Below are 20257 nucleotides of genomic sequence, written 5' to 3'. Positions count from 1 at the left end.
TAACTTTAAGTGTAAATTTGCAGTAAAGGATGGGGAAGTCCTCCCTTTGGTGAATAAAAGGTCAAAAATAAATGAATAAATGTTTGGTTACCCTGGTTTTCCACCACACATGTACGTATGCTTGTGTGTTAGGAGTTGGTGCTCAGTACTGTCAACTTCAGAATCACATGATGACTATTTAAAAAAAAGAACCATAAAAACAACTTAATTTCACCAAGAGCCACAATCTTCCTTTGTTGTATTAAATTCCCCTGAAAAAGGGTGTTGTCTCTTGAGCAAGATTAATGGTTTCACAATGCTTACTCACGCTGACTAGCCCACCATGGTAACTGATGCTTAACACACAACGGTCCGGCTCAGGAGGCGTCTATAGTTGCTGCTCACAATTTCAGACTATTCTGCAGATCTTTATTTGTATGTTGAGATAAAACGCTACTTCAGTGACACTGATCGTCCTCTCAACACACTGTGAATTAACAGCCCATCTGAATTATGTAATCTGCCTTTACAGGTACATGGTAGACTGCATGGGAAGGTGGCGTGATGTTTTATGCTTGGATGAAATTCAAGCACGAGATGAGCGGCAGATGGAACACAGGCCTTTACTTGTAAACTGCAGTAGAAGAGAATGAACTTACAGACTGATTATGCCCATTGAAGGCATAAATAGTCTATCAAAACAAACAGCATGGGCTCAAAACCACTACACATGACATACTCTTGTATACATTTCTTACTAAGTATATGATAAATGTAAGAATATTCATTCAACATGATCAACTCTGAATGCAGTTTAGTATGTGTGGCCTCCACAATGTAGACTGATTTACAAACCTCAATGGATCAGAGATAACTTCCATTAATGCCTCTGAAAAATGTGAACTTCTTCATTTTGAATTTGAACTCAAAATGGAAATATCAGAAATCAATGTGTTCTCTTTTTTTCCCAGTTTGATTTTAGAAGCAAATATTGGCAAAAACAAGTTTAGTTTTTTTCTTTTTGTTTCTTGAATAGACTGTTACCTTGACCATTGGTACATATTCCTCGGGTGGAGCTGGCTGAATCTTGCTTGACATCTCTATCACAGCTTTAACCAATCCCGTCACATTCTCGTACACTTTGTCGTTCGAGCGGTCCAGGTTGGCTGTGGGGGGCGGGCTTATTTCTTGAGGCTGCAGCTAAACAATGAGAGAACGAGAACATGTATGTAAGACAGATTTGTGGGACGAGATGGAGGAAAAAGGACCACCTGACTCCCTACACATCCAATGATAAAAACTAAGAAAACTTCTATCTGCAACCTCAGGAAAATACTGTGAGACATAGTTCAATATTCTGGCCACTAGGTGGCAGTGTCCACTGTTTACAGGCGAGAACCAGACTTTGATCTTCATGTGGACTATTTACTTCTTCTGTTCCACTCTGACATCTGTCCTCAAGTCTAAAGTTACTTTAACATCCCCAGACACAGCTACTGCTTCTATAACAATTCAACTGTATACACATGATGGTCAGCCTTTATCACTTTAACTGTTAATCTGCTATTCCAAAACAAAACAATGTATTCCGTACTAGAGTTGTTTTCGTAATAATCCCTAAATTGCTGCAAAGGTCTTTACATACTAATCAAAAATAACGCAGTGCCTCATTGCAATGAGGAAAAACTTTGAAACCCCTTTAAACTGTGACCAAACTATGAAAGAACTAAATTTATTTAAAAACAAAAAAAGTGATCAACAGGAATTTCACTCAAGCCTTAGAACAGTGTCAGTAGTGCTCAATTATCTGAAATCCAACGAGATTAGGATGTTAGTTTGGAGAAAAAAGGCGATTAAAAACCCATCTACACACCAGGGACAACTGCAGGAATGGAATCAGCATGTTATGTCAACTATGTAATAAGTTGGACAAGGAAATCAAGGAGCTGATGGACCACGAGGTGACAAAACACACTGTAAACACACACGGACAGTGTGCTGCTTACCCGCCAGGGCTATGGGTCAACAGTAAGGCAGAAGAGGAGGAGGAGGAGGAGGAGGAGGAGGAGGGAAGAGAGAGACGAAGCAGCCAAAGACAAGAAGATAAAAGGGAGAACATGAATGCAGTCAGCATTAAAAACATGCAATGTGTATTTCTGCTGTTGCATTATTGAAAAGTGTGAACACTGCTGTTTCAGATGCTCACAGAAGAGCGAGTGTGGACTTTTTTTTTTTTTTAGGTAAAGACTAATGCACATTATTTATGTCCTTGTGTACCTTGACTCCATCATTGTACCCGTCTCCAGTATTTAGACTTGCCAAACTACCCACTTGGCTCTGGGCTCCAGGTCGAGGGGGCTTCTTTGGGGGGGCTGGGTGTTCTGCAGAAAACACCACGTAAAAGGTAAAAATGACTTCATGCTCAGTTTTAACTTCTCCAGTTCCCCAGCAGCTGTCTTCTATTATGTTGTAATTATTAATTACCACTTTAATATGTGAACGATATAATAATCTATCAACATCTGTGAGTAGCAGATAGGAAACACGATAAAATAACTTAATTTAGCATTTAGGAATAAAATTAGATAAAAATAAATAAATAAATACCAATAGAAAACATTTTCAGTATCAATCTATATGGATTTTCCCTGTGTCGAGCATAGCTTGGTAAATTGCCACTCTGAGCCCTGACATGTCAGTGCAGATATACAGTGGTTGGCTAGTTCACTACCAGGACAAATGGCAGCAAAGTTCACAATCAGATCTAACATATTGAAGCAAGAAACTATAACCGGTGCAGGCACATGGTGCCACACACACGCTGTAACTCGACCTGCTGCAGTAAAGACAGAAAGGCTGCAGATACACAATCTGTACCGTGAGAGCGAATAACAGAGCTATGTAATAGATATGTGGGACCTACATATTTTGGAAGATTAAGGATGAGAGAGGAGACTAAAACAATAGTGGTTATGTGGCTCAATTATACAGTTATGTAAATTGTGGAAGCATATCTATTACCTGATTTGCCAACAGGCTGGTATATGTGCTGGTTTCCTGTCTGCACAAACAAACAAACAAAAACATTGGGTTAGCAAGTGCACAGCCGGAGACATAATCAGAGACTGCAGAAAATGAGAACTTCAGAGGCAAAAACCACCAGAAGAATCCAGTTTAATTTTGTCATACAACACAAAGTCTGTATTTGTGCACAGGAGCTCCACATTTTTCTCCAGCTTTCCCTGCTGTGTGGTCTGTTACTTTTGTTAGCAAATCATTCCTGTGATGATTAGGGATGATAAGGAGGTGTCTCCTTTCTTAGAGCTCCAGCTTCTGAACTGGAAGACAATCACGCAGCACGTCTTTATGATTTGATAACTATGGGCATAAAATGCTGCCATAAACTCTCCATCTACTTTGTTGTATTATTTCTGCATATTTGTTGTTTTAGTACTGTGGAAAAAAAAACCAACAACAAAAAACCCCCCAAAACAGCACAGAGGGCTCTGAAAGTCTTGGTACCATCAGTGTTGTGGTCTGACAACCAGCGACACCCAAAAATACTCCACGCTGCAATTTACACATACATGCATGCACAAACGAGGGAGATTTTCCCACCACAAGCCACAACCATTCAATGGGAGGAGGAGGAGGAGGACATGCAGAGAGATGAATTACAGAGATGGAAATATCTGGCCCGTGGCAACTTCAGGCTGCTAAGACAACTTCTGCTGGCATCAGGGAAACAACAGAGATTGCATGAAGCTCAAGGTTCAACTCTGCATTCTCCAAGTTTACAGTAATATGACCACCAACAGAAAAAAACTATAAAAGGATTTACAAATGAATATTCTGTACGAGAAACTATCGAAACTATCAATAGAAGAGGGAAAAAAAGTTTTCAAATTGTGTACTTTGTATAACTGAACATTTTGCAAAATAGTACAAGCACAGCTACAGACAGACTACGCTAGTAATTCCTTTTAATGCCAGTATGCGTCTATTAATACTTAGGGACGCTGTGAGAATGCATTGACCCCGCATAGCTGACCCCACCCCCCACGAGGTCACTTCCTGTCCCTGCGTCGTGGTCCGCAACTCAAATCATAACAAACACATGCCACAGTGAGTTCAAGCATAACACTGGCTTTGGCTAAGATTTGCCTTTATCAGACATCTTCTCTGCTTAGTAACACAAAAAGTTCAGAGAAAAGAATGCAAACGGTCACAACTCTAAGAGTGAAGATGGGAAGACGGCAGCTAAGACAGAACAGCCACTGACAAGCAAACAGTTAAATAAAGTAACGTACCGGCGGCTGGAGTCCACTTTCCTCTCGGTCCAGACTTCCTCGAGAACTTCTTGTGTCTGGTTTCTAAACAAGCAGAAACAATGATAAGTGGTCATTCTGACAGCAATAGTAACATGAACTAAAGTCACATTCAAGGATGGTCATTTCAAAGTGCAACTACTTGGAGATCCAATAAGACAGCTTTACTTATCATTACAGTAATTATATCAATAATCACAATTATGTTAAATGACTGGGTTGGTTTTCTTCCGTTTTCTAGCACACGGTGAACCACATTGCTTTTCCTGTGACCTTACAAGGAGAGTAAGATTGTCATTAGTGTTCTATTCTTTGAGACAAAACTGTTTTTATGGCTTTCGTCTGTCGCTCTGCAGCAGTATAACACTGTGTGAATATTGACTTAATCAGGTCTGGATTTAAAGATTCAATAACATTTTTGGGATAAAATTAGGTGCCTTGATCAAAGAGACTGTCCCACTCTAAATTCATGTCAATTGACTAAATGATTAAAACACAGCACACAAAAACCATCAACATATCCATTCAAACATGATACATAAGCCACATCCCTTCGAAGTCTAGGATTTTAGGAGCTTCTGTGCCTTTCTCTGACTTCATATTTTTTTATGGGTTTGTATGTATAAATACATGCAAACAAAGCCAAAACAATATTGCACATAGTTAATTATACACATGCATCCAAACCGGACCACCTCACCAGCCGGCCCTTCACACACCCATCCTCGCATACCAGTTTTCCAAGACAGGATTTGAAGACCAGCATTGCCACTGATTTCATTCAAGTTGCTTGATGAATCGTTTGTATCCAAAAAAGTCTGATGTGCTGTGTCTCAGTTATCTTCTGATCTTACAGAATCTCTATCGAAAGTCTAGCGGCTTGTCTGTTCCATGAAGAAAAAAAAATAATTCAGATTCAACGATAGCTTCCTGCCTCCAGCACTTTTCTATCTAACACAGAGAGAAAAGGAGGAGGAGAGATGAAGCACACTGCCAACGATCTGTCAGTAAGTGAGCATGTCAACTGTTCTTTCCCAAACCCTTCTCCTTGTCTCCTCCCTCTCCCACCGATGTACCAGTGGTATTAAACTCAGCCTACACTGCACACTTTCACATGTTTGTGCTCTCTCTCTTTCACACACACACACACACACACACACACACACACACACACACACACACACACACACACACACACACACACACACACACACACACACACACACACACACACACACACACACACACACACACACACACACACACACACACACACACACACACACACACTTCAGTAATGCTGTGTGTTCTCGGTTAGTGGTTATGAGTCAAAGACAGACTGTTGACTGGGCTGTCAGTGTCTGAAAGCCTATCATTATGCCTGGAATTCACACAGGCCACACCTGCTTACAAACTCACTCACACACACGCACGGGAAAGTTTCTTGAGTAAAACTCCACTCAGCTACTTCCGTCGCTGTGCACAGAAAAAAAAAAAAAAAGGAGCAGCCTGAAACTCCTCCCTCCTACCAACCTCTGGCAGGGTGAGTCTCCATCAAAAATAACACACAATGGTCTCTTACAGTGTTCCATGTAACCACCTCCCAAAACAGAAGGGTTAGGATGCAAAGATGAAAATGACTCGTGTGCATATTGTGTTCAATCATTTTCTTGAAGCATTAGTGATGATAGTTAAACTCCATTAACAAACGACTGCATGACTGAGGCTCTAATTGAGTTTAAGACAGGAGAAATTTAAATCACATAAATGCAGGAAATAAAACATGCGAGTTCATAACACACAGCTTTGCAGCACAGACATTCAAAGTGCTGCTTCTTAAAGAATCCCTAGTAGAAATCTGTATAATTGTTTTGGGGAGCCAGGAAGTTGTATGATGCATGTCGTGCCCTTCTCTGTAATTGTCCTCTGCCGATGTGAGTTTTTTTGCAAGTGCATATTTGCATTTATAGTTGAGACGGAAATACTGTGTCCAACAAACATAAACATTTATAATATTACCAACAGAGGTAAGCACTTTTGTGAAGCCATGGTGGACAGTATAGGGTTGATGGTGAAGTTGGTGAAGGTGCACAGCAGAAATATAAAAAGAGACAAATATTTCTGTACATTAATTAGGAGCTAAATCATCAAATTTGAGATATATAACAAAAGAAATCAGATTTGACAAGGGGAATGAAAATTGTTTGATTCATTGATTACTTGAAGTTATGTTTGTCCCATGATTCATTCAGGTAACAACCTGAAGTCAAAACATGGAGAAGAATCGAAAAGAATCGCCAAGAAAGTGAAACTCTTTCCATCCTCTCTATAGTATAGCTTTAAATAACGTCCTTTGATAATTGTGGCTTATTGCAGGAGATCAACCAGCAGTCCCAATGACAGCAGCACCATGACGTCAGTGTAGAGGTTTCATACGTTTTGTTGTCACTAACAACAGTAATTAGGCATCAATGACAACAAATTTATTTTGTTTTTATTCGCCATGATATTTTAGGACTGTGATTTCCTGAAGTGTTGATAATCCTTTTTATCTGCAAATACTCACCTCAAATAGCTGTTTTACAAGAACTTTAAAAAAGGTTGCTCGACACTGCCGCTGGTTTCAACCTAAAACCTGCCTCAATGTTAGCGTTTCTACAAAAATATTAAATTTTGCTCTGGTTAAGTGAACACAAATGTGTAATCATAAATTAATGTCTTTGCCTCTGTACAATTTATATTTTTTGCCACAGAGTACTTTCTAGGGATTCTAACTGTTGTCAAATCACTATTTATATTGTTAAAGAGAAAATGCATATTCTAATGTATTATTGTAACATACAAATCTTATAAAGCATTTTTCTTGAGATTGGTTTTCTATTGTATTGTCATGATCTGATATTTGCTCATCCAAAGTTCTCCTACAGTATGTATTCATTATGTCTTCCCTACTGTGTTGATCTGTTTGTTTTGTCTATCCAGGGACTCCAGACGCAAATTAGCTGCAACTAACTCCGGTGCAATTGTAAAAATTGTGCACAGTTCCTGTCAAATAAATAAATAAATAAATAAATAAAAAGCAATCAATTTTAATTAAGGCTTCAGTTTTGGAAAAAAAAAATCTCTTTAAACATAACAAAATGTGAATATGTCTAGAATAAGATCTGAAAGGTTTTATAACACCGGTGATGATTCAGCAACATCATCAGTTAAGGCTGTGACCGCTAACTTGTTTCATTGCTTTTTATTCTCTTTGTGCTTCTTGTAGCACTTTATAAATCTGCATTTATTTTAACTACAGTTAATACAAATGCTCCACAGACTCTGTCAAAACTTTATCGAATTAGTTGTAGAAAAGACAAGCATGACATCATCCAATTTACGTGAAATAGTTCATTGCAAGATTCCAAATCCATTTTTTAGTTTAATAATGAGTAACGGCTTAAGTATGCTGCACTGAAAAGGTGATTTTCAGAAAGATGACATAACATATTTACAAAAATAAGACAGCATGCAAGAAGAAACTAAGAAACAGCGTAACTGAATAAAACAAATAGCACAACAGCAAGTAAGCATGACATCTTTGATCTAACATGCCATGCAAAAACGATGCTGTAGTAAAAACAACAACAATACAGGAGATCCGTTAAAAATGGTTCTTGTAAAGAAAAAAACGATCACAATTATACAGATACATTTTTTTTTTGTTCAATCTTTATGCTTGAGGATGAAACATCCTAAAATTGCAGAAATACAAAAAGCTTGTTGTATTTTGTGAACAAAACTTTGTTAATCTGCTCATACACCTGCAGAACAGAAATAAGCAGTAGTGTGTTAAACTACTGCACACCTACAGTTACATGTTGTTGTGCATGTGTCACTTGTGAGTCCTGCTTCCATGTGTGTGCCGTGTGTGTTACCAGCAGCCTTTCCTCCTCTTCCAGCCACCTCTGATCCTCCTCCATCTGCTGCTGTTGTATCATCAGCTGTTCCTCCATTAACAGGCACTGCTGGCCTACACACTGCTGCATGTCTACTGCCAAGTCCTATGCACGCAGAGGCGCAAACAAAAGTACAACAAGCGTAGCACAACGGTCATGCACACAAACATGGTGTAACACAAACACGTAGACAAGAAGAGAAACATGCGCACAGTCAACAGACAACAAAACAAAGACAGACAGAACTGAGATGGTGGAAGCACACACACTAAAAAAAATAAATTCAAATAATAATGGAAGGCAATGGGGTGCTGATTTGTACCACAATACATATATGAGTAATCTGGGACCCAAACCTTTTCTTTCAAGTAAATCTGTATGGAGATGAAAAAAGATTTTGTGTACAATAGTTCTCACTATTTTAAAACTTTTAAATGCAAATTTGACGTCTTTTAAAGTCATGAAACAAAGAAAAGCTTTCAGAGAGATTCATGATGTACTGGCACTGCCCATGACAGTAAATGATAAAAACCAGCCTTACATGTGTGTGTGCGTGCGTGTGTGAGAGAGAGAGAATGTCAAAGTGCTCTCTTACCTCCATAGCAGAGCCCCATAATGCCATGTCTTGCGGATGTGGCTGGGGAAGGTGCTGTGCGTGCGAGTGAGTGTGGACATGGTGGCGGGGGTGTGTGTGTGCATGGTGCGTCTCCAGCATAGCAGCTTGTGGAGGGTACAGGGCGCTGGGCACGGAGGGGAGGGTGTGAGGGCCAGGATACCCCGCCATCTGACACAGGAAGGAAGACAGAAAACAAGACACTTGGTTACTGTGGTATCAGTTCTCTTTTAAGCTTTGAATTACGTAAGAAAAACGGTTCTGCAGAAAATACAAGAGCTTGTATACAAACCTGGTAGTGTCCAGGATGTTGGGGACTAGGATAAAAACCTTCACTCGAGCGAGGGCTGGGGTAACCTGGTCTACTCGGCTACAGAGAGAAAGAAGAGAGTAGAAGGAAGAAAAGCACAGGTATGATGCTTGTTCATCTTTTTCCCAAATTAAATGTTAGAGGATGGTACATTCAGACACTCAACACACAAACCCCTGGGAGCTGTTTGTGTGGCCGGGTTAGCTGTCAATCAAAACAGGGAACACCCACTGGGCTGCAAGTCCACCAAGCAGTTAGTTGAACTGGCACAAAATACTGCTCCTATGCTTCAAACACAACCACCCATGGACTACTTGGTAAAAAAACAAAACAAATAATAATTAAAAAAATAAAACAACAACATTTTTTATATTTCTGGACTATTGATCACTGGTTAGATGCAATGCAGGTGTGTACAAAGAGTGTTGCGTGTTCACCAAAGACCTCTCTTTGAAGCACAAACTGTACTGGTTGTCCTGCTGCTGAGCAGGATGAGTGAGGCAATCAGTGTAACAAATGGGGAGTTCAGTGTTGTATATCATTTAAAATACAATACATCTCAGGCTTCTGCTGGATTATGTTGACCACAGAAAGAGTTTATCGACTGATTTCCCCCTTTCTAGTACTTTCAGCTAAAAACAGAAGTGCTTGGTGAACCCACTATGTTGGTTCTTCTGTTGGCTTGTTGAGATGAAGTCACTGGAAGTTGATGAAAAGTTTTGTCTCTTTGAATGACTGGAAACATTTCTCCCAATGAGGCAACGCAGACATAAATGCTGTAACAACAGTGTTGCAACTGCTACCTTCCACAGTGTCTCACAGTAGCTTTCTCTGGACCACACCTCCGACAGCAAGACAGACACAGAGACACGCAGGGAGGGAGGAGGAAAGGGAATAGAAAAAAGTAGAAAATAAATAAAAAAGGCAAGAAAAGGAAAAAAGGAGGAAGGAAGGAGAAAGAACAAAGAGAAGTAGACAAGACAAAACATTGAAGACGAGACATACACGAGCTTTGAGTGTGCAGACGCGAGACCGACAGACGGGAACAAACATCACGATTGTGAACAAGCTCACACATAAGAAGAGAGACGGATCGTCATATTTGGAAGATAGTATCTGCACCAGCAGACTGGCTTTCTTGTGGCAGTCAATCACTAGGGAGAAAGATTTCCCAGGGAATGCCCAGTTTAAAAATGGAGAGACAAACGTGGGGTCAGAGTGACTGGAGTTAATCAACGGTTTTTCAAGAGTCAAGGTAAATGTAAATGCTGTTGGGCCTGGTGTGAAAAAATAAAACCGTCTGAAAAGCCAAGGCCCTTAAGTACTGTATTTTAAAAATGAAGAATTTTCAAGGAGCACACTTTTAAAAACAAAGTAAAGAGAAATCTTTTTAAATTAATATATATTTGTGAAACATATACAAATCAAACATTCAGTTCAATTTAAAGACTGAAAGAATGATGTGTAGCGCAGTGTAGTTAAAGCTCTTTTTTCCATCATGTATCACTCAGGGCTAAAGCTCACCGACTCCTCCACACACATCCATCACCACAGAGGGCAACAGTGTGGGGCAAATATACGGTAACAGCTCTGAAACTGGAATGTTTCATGTACGATTACAACCGCTGTGAGGATTTAGGTCTGTCTGCCAGACTGGAGCTGAGCAGAACAGAAGGCCAAATGAAAGCAACTCACTTTTACGACTCACCATTATCAGATATGAAAAATAGTCTGGAGGGGGTCCGATATTTTGACGGCTCAAGTTGAGTTATGAGTAGTACGACAGGCTTACAACTAAAACCTAGTTCAAGGTAACGCTGTAATAAAGAAGGTGAAGACAGACCTTTCAGCAAGCTCTGTGTATTTATGATTACTGTCTTAAAGAAACACTAAACATACATTCTTATTAAGATTCAGAAATAAATGTCTACATGTAAATTAATTCAACAAATAATAAGGAACAGATGAATTACTGTATGTGTTATCAAAGAAAGCTCTGCCCTTAAACACTGCTGAGACATAGACCTAGAGAGTGGGAAAGGTTTGTATTGTAAATGTTTTATCTCTTCAGTCAAAATCATTCCCATTTTGTGTAAGAATGGCTTTGATGTCATTTTAAAATGCAAATTAAAATCTGTGTGATATCTAAAAGGTGACCAACAGAGACAACAATGTGTTTCTCTATTTCTGCGTGTATGAAGACTAAATCCTGTCATCTGCAAGGGACCCCCACTTCCCACTGTGAGCCTGCATTTGTGAGTTTGCAACAGAGTAATCAGCTCAGCTGTGCTGCTGTAAAGAAGATTGACTCCATGCCCATGGACGGGAACCCTCAGTGCAGCCAGCCCGCGAGGTGCTATCAGCAGAACTACCAGGTCTGTTGTCCAAATCAGTTCGGACAACAGACCTATCATGGACATAGAAACCATGTAGGAGGCTCAACACATGTGCGACATGAGTAGAACTTAGTAGAAGAATGGATTTAGGATTTAACACAGCCATCCTGAACAACTTGAAATAAAGTGTGAGAATCTAAGGAGCCCTCCCCTGATACAGGCAAAACAAAGTCGACACATTCGGTCATAAAAGAAAGAACATTTTATCTACATATCTGAGATAGTTAAAGCATGTCACCGATGTAGTTAAAACATGCTCAGCTGATCCATGCAGATTTTACTGGGTTGAAAATCGATTATATAGTGAACGAGCAAAAGCCATATATTCCAGTAAAACACAAAAGATTGGTTTGATGGTGCTTGACCTGGAATATTGAAGCTAAATGTCAAGAGATGGTGCAACATCGCCGCTTGTTTTTGGGACATGGAGGTTTTGCTAAAGACTGACTGGTCAAAGGTTAAAAAATTGAAAGACCCAGAGATCATTATTTTGTCTGTTACTCGTCCAATAATACAACTCTTTCTACAGTGGGAAATGGTTTGTGTTATTTCAAGACATAAAAAAGATGTTTGGAAGTTTTGAGCATTAAACTCTTGAAAACCAAACCCAAAAACACTTTTACATTTCAAATCTGGCAAAAGATAGCGTTCACAAGTAGAGTGTTGCATCATAAAAAAACAACTAAATACAAATCTGTCCAATCATACATTCACCCCTTTATCAGTTATACCAAGTGTACCTAATAAAGTGGCAGGTGAGGGTATACACAGGTTTGGTTTGGTTCTTAGAAAAGGCTCCAGTGCTATCCAGCAGCTCAGCACCTGCCTTCAACACACTGGACAAGAGTCTTTCAGAATAGGGGATGGAAAACAATGTGTGGATATTTACAGGCAGTGTGGATGTTGGGATGGATGGAAGTTGCTTGTTAGAGGACAGATTGCAGGCTGTGAGCACTGAATGGACTTTCTCTGTGGGTGGATGGACCAGTGGGGGCCTCCCACATGACTGCACAGCAGGGTGTCGGGTCTCTGGGTCAAAGTCAGGTTGAAGGGAGGCACTGGGATTAGTCTGGCTGTCAGGGTGAACGCAGGGGAACAGCAGAGTTTCAGGATAAGAAGTTGACTTGGACTGGATCATTTGGAGAGTGTGGGGACGAGCACTTGACGCGGTGCTGGGCAGAGAGTCAAAGTTCAAACTAGATCGGGCCTGGAGTGAAGAAAAGTACAGAGGATAGGAGTGGGAGCTGTCTGATTGGGATGAGCTACGCATGTAGCCATTAGCTGGTAGATTTGTGTTGTGGGGGCAGCTGCTGTTGGACAGACTGTTCGAGCATATGTGAGGTGAAGCCTGGAGCAACAACGAGGGATACGGTTTACACTCAGGATTTAATTTGGCCTTATACTGAGACAAAGAGCAACTGTAGCAAGTGAAACTTTGAACACAAGGTGATGGAGACTGAAGAGCAGAATATGAAAAGCTATGGGGACATTTCTGAGGTAATGAGCAGAGTGGAGGTGGACAAGAGGAGGGGCAGGGGGGTGGTGGAGGCTTTCCAATGCAGAAGGAAAGCTGTGAGGCAAAGAGCTGGTTTTGTTGGCAATGAGGAGGGGTAGAAACGCAATCCTGACTGAAGGTGGGCTGCGGTGAGGGATGGTGGCTGGGCTGCAAACAGAGAGACAAAAGCAGAGGAGGGACACGTAGGAAAGAAAAAAAAAGTATCACACAAGGCAAAGATGTGTAGTATTCAGGTGGAAAAGACGGCTGAACCAAGGTAAGAAATGTATACGCCTTCATTCCAAGCCCTGTTGTAAATACTTTTGAAGAATATATCTAAATTAGTTACTAGATTGCTGCTTTGTTTTAATTACTTTTGTTGTCTATTAAATGAAAAGGTTATAATTTTCAATACCTTATAATAGCAACTAAATTCAGTTTTTAAACATGGACGGCTGAATAACGGAAAGCTTTAAAAACCACATCTCTCAGCCACCTGAACTGCTGTTCATGAAAAATGGCTTTAGTTGTAACCAAATGAAGCAGTTAAGAGATGCTGACAACAGAGAAGTGGCGGCAGTAATATGGGGTGTGAACCAGAAGCTGGGGCAACAAGCTGGGAGGTGGAGGTGGGGTTTTCAGATGTACAAAGAATTATTAACAAGCGATGCCATATCTAAACTGAGTTGTATTTTTTTTTTGCAAAGCAGGACATCAACCTTGACTACAGTTTAAAAGTCTTTTTTTTTTTCTTAAACAAGTTATTCATCTGAAGGACAACCTCATTTCTTTCTCTTCTTGGAAAAGGTTGCAGACTTTTTACCCATGTGTAACCCAGCAAGATAGACAAAAATTAAGCACATAAACACACACATAAACCTCTCTTCTGAAATGAGACATGCATGATTAACGGCTTCATCATCTATTAAAGCAACAGCATTCAGACATCAATCACTTGATGAGGAGAGCAAGTGTGCACATGAGATTGAAAAGAAAATCAGGTGAGGTACATTAATCATAGTTCTTTCACAACAAATCATATCATCAAAACAATTCACATGAGCGAGGAGTGGTGGTGTGAAAGATGCTGAAAGTGGATGGAAGCAGCTGAAAACAACTTCTTTGTGGTTAAGGTTATTGAACAACTCAAGGGCATTCACTCTGCTTTTACTGAAAGATGAAAATATGTGCAACCATCTAAGAGCTCAGTAAGTCTTTTGTAGTTAAATATTTCTTTCCTCACAAGTCATTCCACCGTAAAAACGATATATCAATGTAACAAGAAAACTGCACCGTGTCGAACAAACAAGTGCTGGATGAGCAAAGTTGAAAATATGATATTCCTTGCCTGGTCAAAAAAAGTCACAGCCTGGCTTTAGCTGAACCACCAGGCAAGATGATCCCACTGGAAAATTACTGCAGGGATTAATATTTTTCGGCCGACAACAGTTTATTTAACCCAAACTGATGCGGTGAGTAGCCTCTCATTAAACAACAATGTCAAAAGACACATCCTGTGGCCATGGAAAATATGTTACTCTGTTTCAGAAGGGTCAAATTATTGGTCGACATCAAACAAACAGAACAATGATGGACACTGTTGAAACTACAGAACCTGAGTGAAGAGCTGTCTAACGCATTATTAAAACCTGGAGGAACTGTGGTGAACCGTCATATTTGAGGAAGATAAGTGGTTGGGGAAAAAAAATCTCAACTTCTCGTAATCAGATATCATCTAAACATTTGGTAAAATCTAATTTAAGAAAATCTGCTTTAAAACTCATGGCAATGTTCAATAGTGAAAGCAAAATAATTTTGTACACACAGAGTGGAAAGAGAGCTCAAAGTACTGGGACTAAATGCCAGTGAGGCCTTAAGATATCAAGTTATCATTGAGGGTAATCAAAACACAAAACGCTTCAGAGATTGAGCGCCGAACAAAGGAAAAAGGCCATGAAATTTGATATGATGGTCACTTCAGATTAAGGAGGGTGCATGAAGTGATGCACCCATTATGTCTAGTGCCTACTGTACAAAACTGTGAGAGCTCTGTTTTGATCCGGTCTTACTTCGATTGGTTCAACAATGCTATGTGTCCAGAAACTGAGGTCAGCTGACCTGAATGTACTCGCCTTTCCAACAAGATAGTTTTCTGTACAAGATTACAGAACCCAACTCTTGAGTACAGGGGATGACTTACACAGCAGCCAAAATCTCCAAACATCTATACAAGATCTTGGAGAATCACTAATCAAACTTAGAATGGAGACTTAGGATGGTTTGGCCAAGTACTGTATAATCAGACAGGTAGAAGAAGATTCAATATACTTTTTCAGCCATTTTTACTCCTTTATTGAGATCAGACAGAAAAAAAAATGACCTTGTATCTGAAAGGTCTGAATAAAGACAGAGAAAAAAAAGAAAAGGAATGCTATTAACATAGCAAACTATTTTACACCCATACACACAGCAAGAGGCTAACAAAAATAGTGGTGTAGTGGTGTCTTACTTTTGGTGGTGCTTCATCAGACCCTCCAGAGTCCCAGGAAACAGTGACCTGTCTTCTCATCTCCATCCTGTTCCTCTCTTTCTGCTGGAGCTTCTCTTCCTCTAATATCGTGCTGACATGAAAGGAAAGAAAAACAAAAACAATGTTATTATTCATAGACATAAGGCATTATACTCCTTTGACCATCACACCCAGTACTATATACTGATTTGTTGTTCATCTTCTGCCAGGTGCCATTATCAGGAAGAAAACACTTACATCCCTTACATTTTCTGTTCATTATTATAGAACCCCATAAAAACCCATTTATTCTTGAAGAAAAATTATAGGGTGCAGAACCCAGATCAAGTGGACTATATATGTAAGGAACTTTTTAGGACATTTAAAGGCAGCGTGACACATTTGTCACCGTGGGTCCTACATTGTTCTCTGTGTTGCGGTTTTATTACACAGCGCTGTGAGTTTATCCAAACTTCTGCATATGGAGCATTCTTCACACACTGTACAAACTGATTATGTACATTCAAATGGAGCGAATTATTGCTGCCTCTGACCACAAGTGTTCATTGCTGAACACTCAAATAATTCCTAATAGCATCCTGCAAGCTACCAAGAGTAATTGAACCACTCAACAGTTCAGATGCCTGAAAAACTGAATTGCTTCATCCATCTGACAGGAGTTTTGGGATCTCTTTTTTTGTAAAGCATCATCTACTTTAACTTCAACATTTTTGTTTTTGACAATACTGAATTTGGGGGAAAATGCCTGTTTCAGTTTTACAATTCACTGTACATTCACACAAACTATCAATATGATGTGTGTGCTGCAGTTTCATGGAAATTCATGCAGACCCAACACAGTAAATCTTTGACTTACATTGCTCAAAAACATTGCTGAATCACTGACTAAATAAGCAATGCCCCACAACCGTTACCCAGCATTTTCAGAAAGTATATAGCAAAGCATAACACACTGAACTTGATAAAATACTTATACTGACCCACTTCCATGGAAAATTGAGGCGAGAGGAAACCAAACCCTATATCTCAGACGAAGGAGGCAATTCGGAGGAGCTGCTCTTCCGTAGGACTGTAGGACCGTACTGTCAAACCATCCAGCATTTACAAATTCAGCGCTGACACACGCTCAGTCTACTCGCCTTCCCTCAACACGGGTGTAAGAGCTATTTCTAGTAACATCACTGCCCTCCTGTTCTGTTGTCTCCTGCTGAGTACCCTTGCACCTGTCCATGTCAGTCTCTGCTCTTTTCTTCTGTCACAACACACAGTCACTTTCTCTACAACAAGATTAGCATATGAGGCAACCCTCCACTATGATAAAGACACACTAAATGCTGTCTTACAAAATCGTGTTGTGTACAACTGCTTAATGATATAAGTTATTCAAATTAGGACTTACAATTTATTATCTTCTTACATTAGACAGTTTAAAACATTAAATCGTAAATAATTTTTCCACATTCAGTCCACTAATTCCCCCCCCCCCCCCCTCATACATGTATTTTGCACCTTTATGCTAAAAGTTTTTGTATATAAGAGCAGTTTTGATTTCATATCTTATTTCATCGGTTTTCTCACATTGTTCGTTAGTAGTTAAACTAAGAAAAATGTAAATACAAATGAACTATAAACAGTTTTCTTCCTTGGGATTTGTATTTCATGTCTGTTGATGAAAGTGTTCAGTTCATTAGAAATTCAGATAGGATTAGACTAAATCTTGCTTAACATGGTAAATGGTAAATTACATCACCCATGAACATGATGATACAATCAGACCTTGCAACACGCATGTTTCCTCCCCCACAGCATCTGGAACAACAAGCCCCCCCTTTGTTTATTTACTCAGGATGGGATGACTGAGCAGTTTCATGATTTTCTGAGACAGGTTCTCCAACTACAAAGTGGCAAAGTATCCACTCATTCACTACATCACCTAAGTATCCCCAAAAGCGTACCGGTAAGTGTAATGCAGGGATGAAAAAATTAACTTGAGTAGTGTCTGGTGCATTTGTCAAAGAGAGAAGATTTGTCAACTGTCCCAAATGCTGTGAGTGTAAATGGGTGAATGAGAAATCCATCGCAAGGCAGGTTTGTAGAACTGAGACAAGGTTATAAAGATGCTATAAAAGTGCACACCAAAAAAAAAGGTCCTGGTATAATCTAGTCAGTACCTTTAAAATAAATCATCATGAAATCATTAGAAAATCATAAATAAAAGGATCCCCTTTGCAGAAACAGAGACAGCATGGAGGGCTCTCAATTCTTACTCAACATATTCAAAAAAATCAGGTTGTCTGAAAACTCCGGTCCTGGCTCCGATGGAACTTCTTGAAAAGGATAATCACCAGGGATTTCATATCAAACAAATCTGTCTCTGAGTCTGTTAGTTATTGTTTTTATTGCTCTGTACCGTTTACCTGAAGGCAACAGTGTAAAGAGTGTCCAGGGTGAGAAGTGTCTTTTGTGATACATCTTACTTTTTGAAGACAACGGCCGCTGTGCAAGTCCTCCAGTGAGGGGAGAGGGCAGCCCATGATTTTTTGGGCTGTATTCACAACTCTTAGTAGTCTTCCTTTGAGCCACCGTGCTACTGGTATACCATACACGGATACAATACGTCAGTATGCTCTCTATGGAGCACTTGTAGAAAACACCAGCAGTTTTTCCTTGATATTGTACTTCCTGAGAACCCTCAGGAAGTACAGTCTTTGCTGGGCCTTTTTTGGGGCCTCCTAGATCTGATGATGTATCATTTATCAAGCTGTCTTAGTTCTACAGGTTTCTGTAAAAATACAAACATTATGGATTATAAACTTTAGCCAAATCTTCATCAAGGAAATCTGACACCTTGATGGTGTTGTATTTTATTACTTTTTTACCCGATTACCCATTTGCTATAGAACACAACATCTCTCTTTACATATGCACTCTAAAATGGTATCTACCATTACAAAAAAACTAACTTACACTCATATGTGAAACCTATCCTATCCTAACAGTTCAAAGTGACCCCTAGAAGATAAAACATAATGCACAAATGGACCAACAGAAAAGCACGGGGCTATCAAAGCTACATGTGGTGTAGATGCTGTGATATCTGTGTCATTACCTCCAAAGCATGGGACAGCTCAATTAAGACCACCGGAAATTGTGTCAACTTCAAAAAACCCAACATCATATGTGTGCTCTAAACACCATAGAGGATTACCTTCATTCCACCTGGTCCAATTGCCTGTCCATTCAGGCGTTCTGGAAAAGCACTGCACATACACATTCCTCAGCCATGTGTCACAACAAATGTCTACGAGGAGGTTCCTCATCTTTTGAACCACCAATGAAAAGAAGCCAATCAATTATGTCTGCTACATCAATCACTAAAAATCTAAATCCTAAACTCAGAAGACTGAAATATGCTCTCTCAGTCATGTATTGCCTTCCACAGTGAAATAAAAGATGTACATGTATGAAAGCATTTAAAGTTTCTGATATACGTAAAACATCCAGTTCCAAGAGCTGGTGGATGATTTTACAAACAGAAAAAAAAAGGTTGAGCATTTAGTGAAGCTGAGGACTCAGAATTAACTTATAGGTACTGGAGGATCCACTAAGATAAGATAAGATAAGAAATCCTTTAATAGAGGACTACATCTCAAACACTACTCTCTACACGTTGGACGTCAATTATTAGTCCCTATAAAAGAATAAAAAAAACAAAAAAATCTGTGAAAGAACGGCTTGTTGATGAGAACATACTTTACCTTCGAAAAAGGCCAATCCAACTGCACCACAGTGTATCCTCTTACGCAGTTTCAGAAGAAAAAGCAGCCATTAGAATGATACAACTAGAAGCACTCAGCACTTACCAAGGGTCAACATAAACAACTGTTAACAATTCAAACATCCTTTTCCCTGGAAGTTTAATAAAACTATGCTCTGTTGCAGCTGAACATCCGCTAGACTACATGGCTCAATTATCTGAGCATCAGATGCATCGGTGGACTAGCTCTGACCGTGCGAGCACACCGCTGCAATAGTTCTGATTCGCTTTTTCCTTTCTTTAATCCTCTCTGCCCCCATCCTCCCTCTGTTCTTTGTAAAGTTATAGCTCCTGGCAGTTGTCCACTGTGTAAACACCCTCACAAACCCACTCATGTAGGTCCTGCATCTAGAAAAAAAACTCTAGTAGTAGCTGAAAGCTGCATATTTGGCAGGAGAGACCTATAATTGATATTATGATACAAAAGCCAGCCAGACCAAACTTTATAACCTTATATGGCAAGAGTTTCTCCCATTAATAGCCAGCAACCATAATGAATATGGTCAATACTGACTCTGTATCTGAGATATTCAATGAGGGCTATTAAGGGATCTCTAATTTTTCCAATATGCCAATCTGTTAGAGTCAATCTGAATAAATGTTCTTCATTTTGTCAACTTAGCACTCATGCAAAGCAACTTTTCTACTCATTTTCAGCCTGCAAAAACATGTAACCATAAACACATGGTTTGTGTGAAATTAATAGGAAAAGCTCAAGGAAAAGAGACTATGAAAGAGAAAGTGAAATCAGGAAAATACTATGAAAAGCTGAAAGATGTCAAAAGAATAGGAAGGGAAAAAAGCACAAATAGTTAAGTCGAAAGGAAAAAAAGGCCATAAAAAGGAGT

General features: G+C 39.6%; 1 protein-coding gene across 9 annotated transcripts in view; it reads right to left on the bottom strand.

The window, feature by feature from the left end:
• LOC133427240 (focal adhesion kinase 1-like) overlaps positions 1 to 20257 on the bottom strand; it is a 63578-nt gene that overhangs the window by 3247 nt on the left and 40074 nt on the right. For 6 of the 9 annotated variants that reach the window (XM_061716457.1, XM_061716452.1, XM_061716451.1 and 3 more), the window contains 9 exons: positions 15572 to 15683; positions 9154 to 9231; positions 8844 to 9032; positions 8605 to 8622; positions 8228 to 8353; positions 4290 to 4352; positions 3001 to 3040; positions 2257 to 2360; positions 1024 to 1179 (listed from right to left, as the gene is read on the bottom strand). In XM_061716457.1, coding sequence (XP_061572441.1) covers positions 1024 to 1179; positions 2257 to 2360; positions 3001 to 3040; positions 4290 to 4352; positions 8228 to 8353; positions 8605 to 8622; positions 8844 to 9032; positions 9154 to 9231; positions 15572 to 15683 — 886 coding nt within the window. The remainder of the gene's footprint in view (positions 1 to 1023; positions 1180 to 2256; positions 2361 to 3000; positions 3041 to 4289; positions 4353 to 8227; positions 8354 to 8604; positions 8623 to 8843; positions 9033 to 9153; positions 9232 to 15571; positions 15684 to 20257) is intronic. The other 3 variants (XM_061716458.1, XM_061716454.1, XM_061716459.1) reach the window with 3 other exon arrangements.

This window comes from Cololabis saira, chromosome 3, assembly GCF_033807715.1.
Source record: "Cololabis saira isolate AMF1-May2022 chromosome 3, fColSai1.1, whole genome shotgun sequence".
Taxonomy (NCBI): Eukaryota; Metazoa; Chordata; class Actinopteri; order Beloniformes; family Belonidae; genus Cololabis; species Cololabis saira.
Note: the sequence above shows the minus strand (reverse complement) of the source record. Positions and strands in the feature narration are given on the sequence as shown.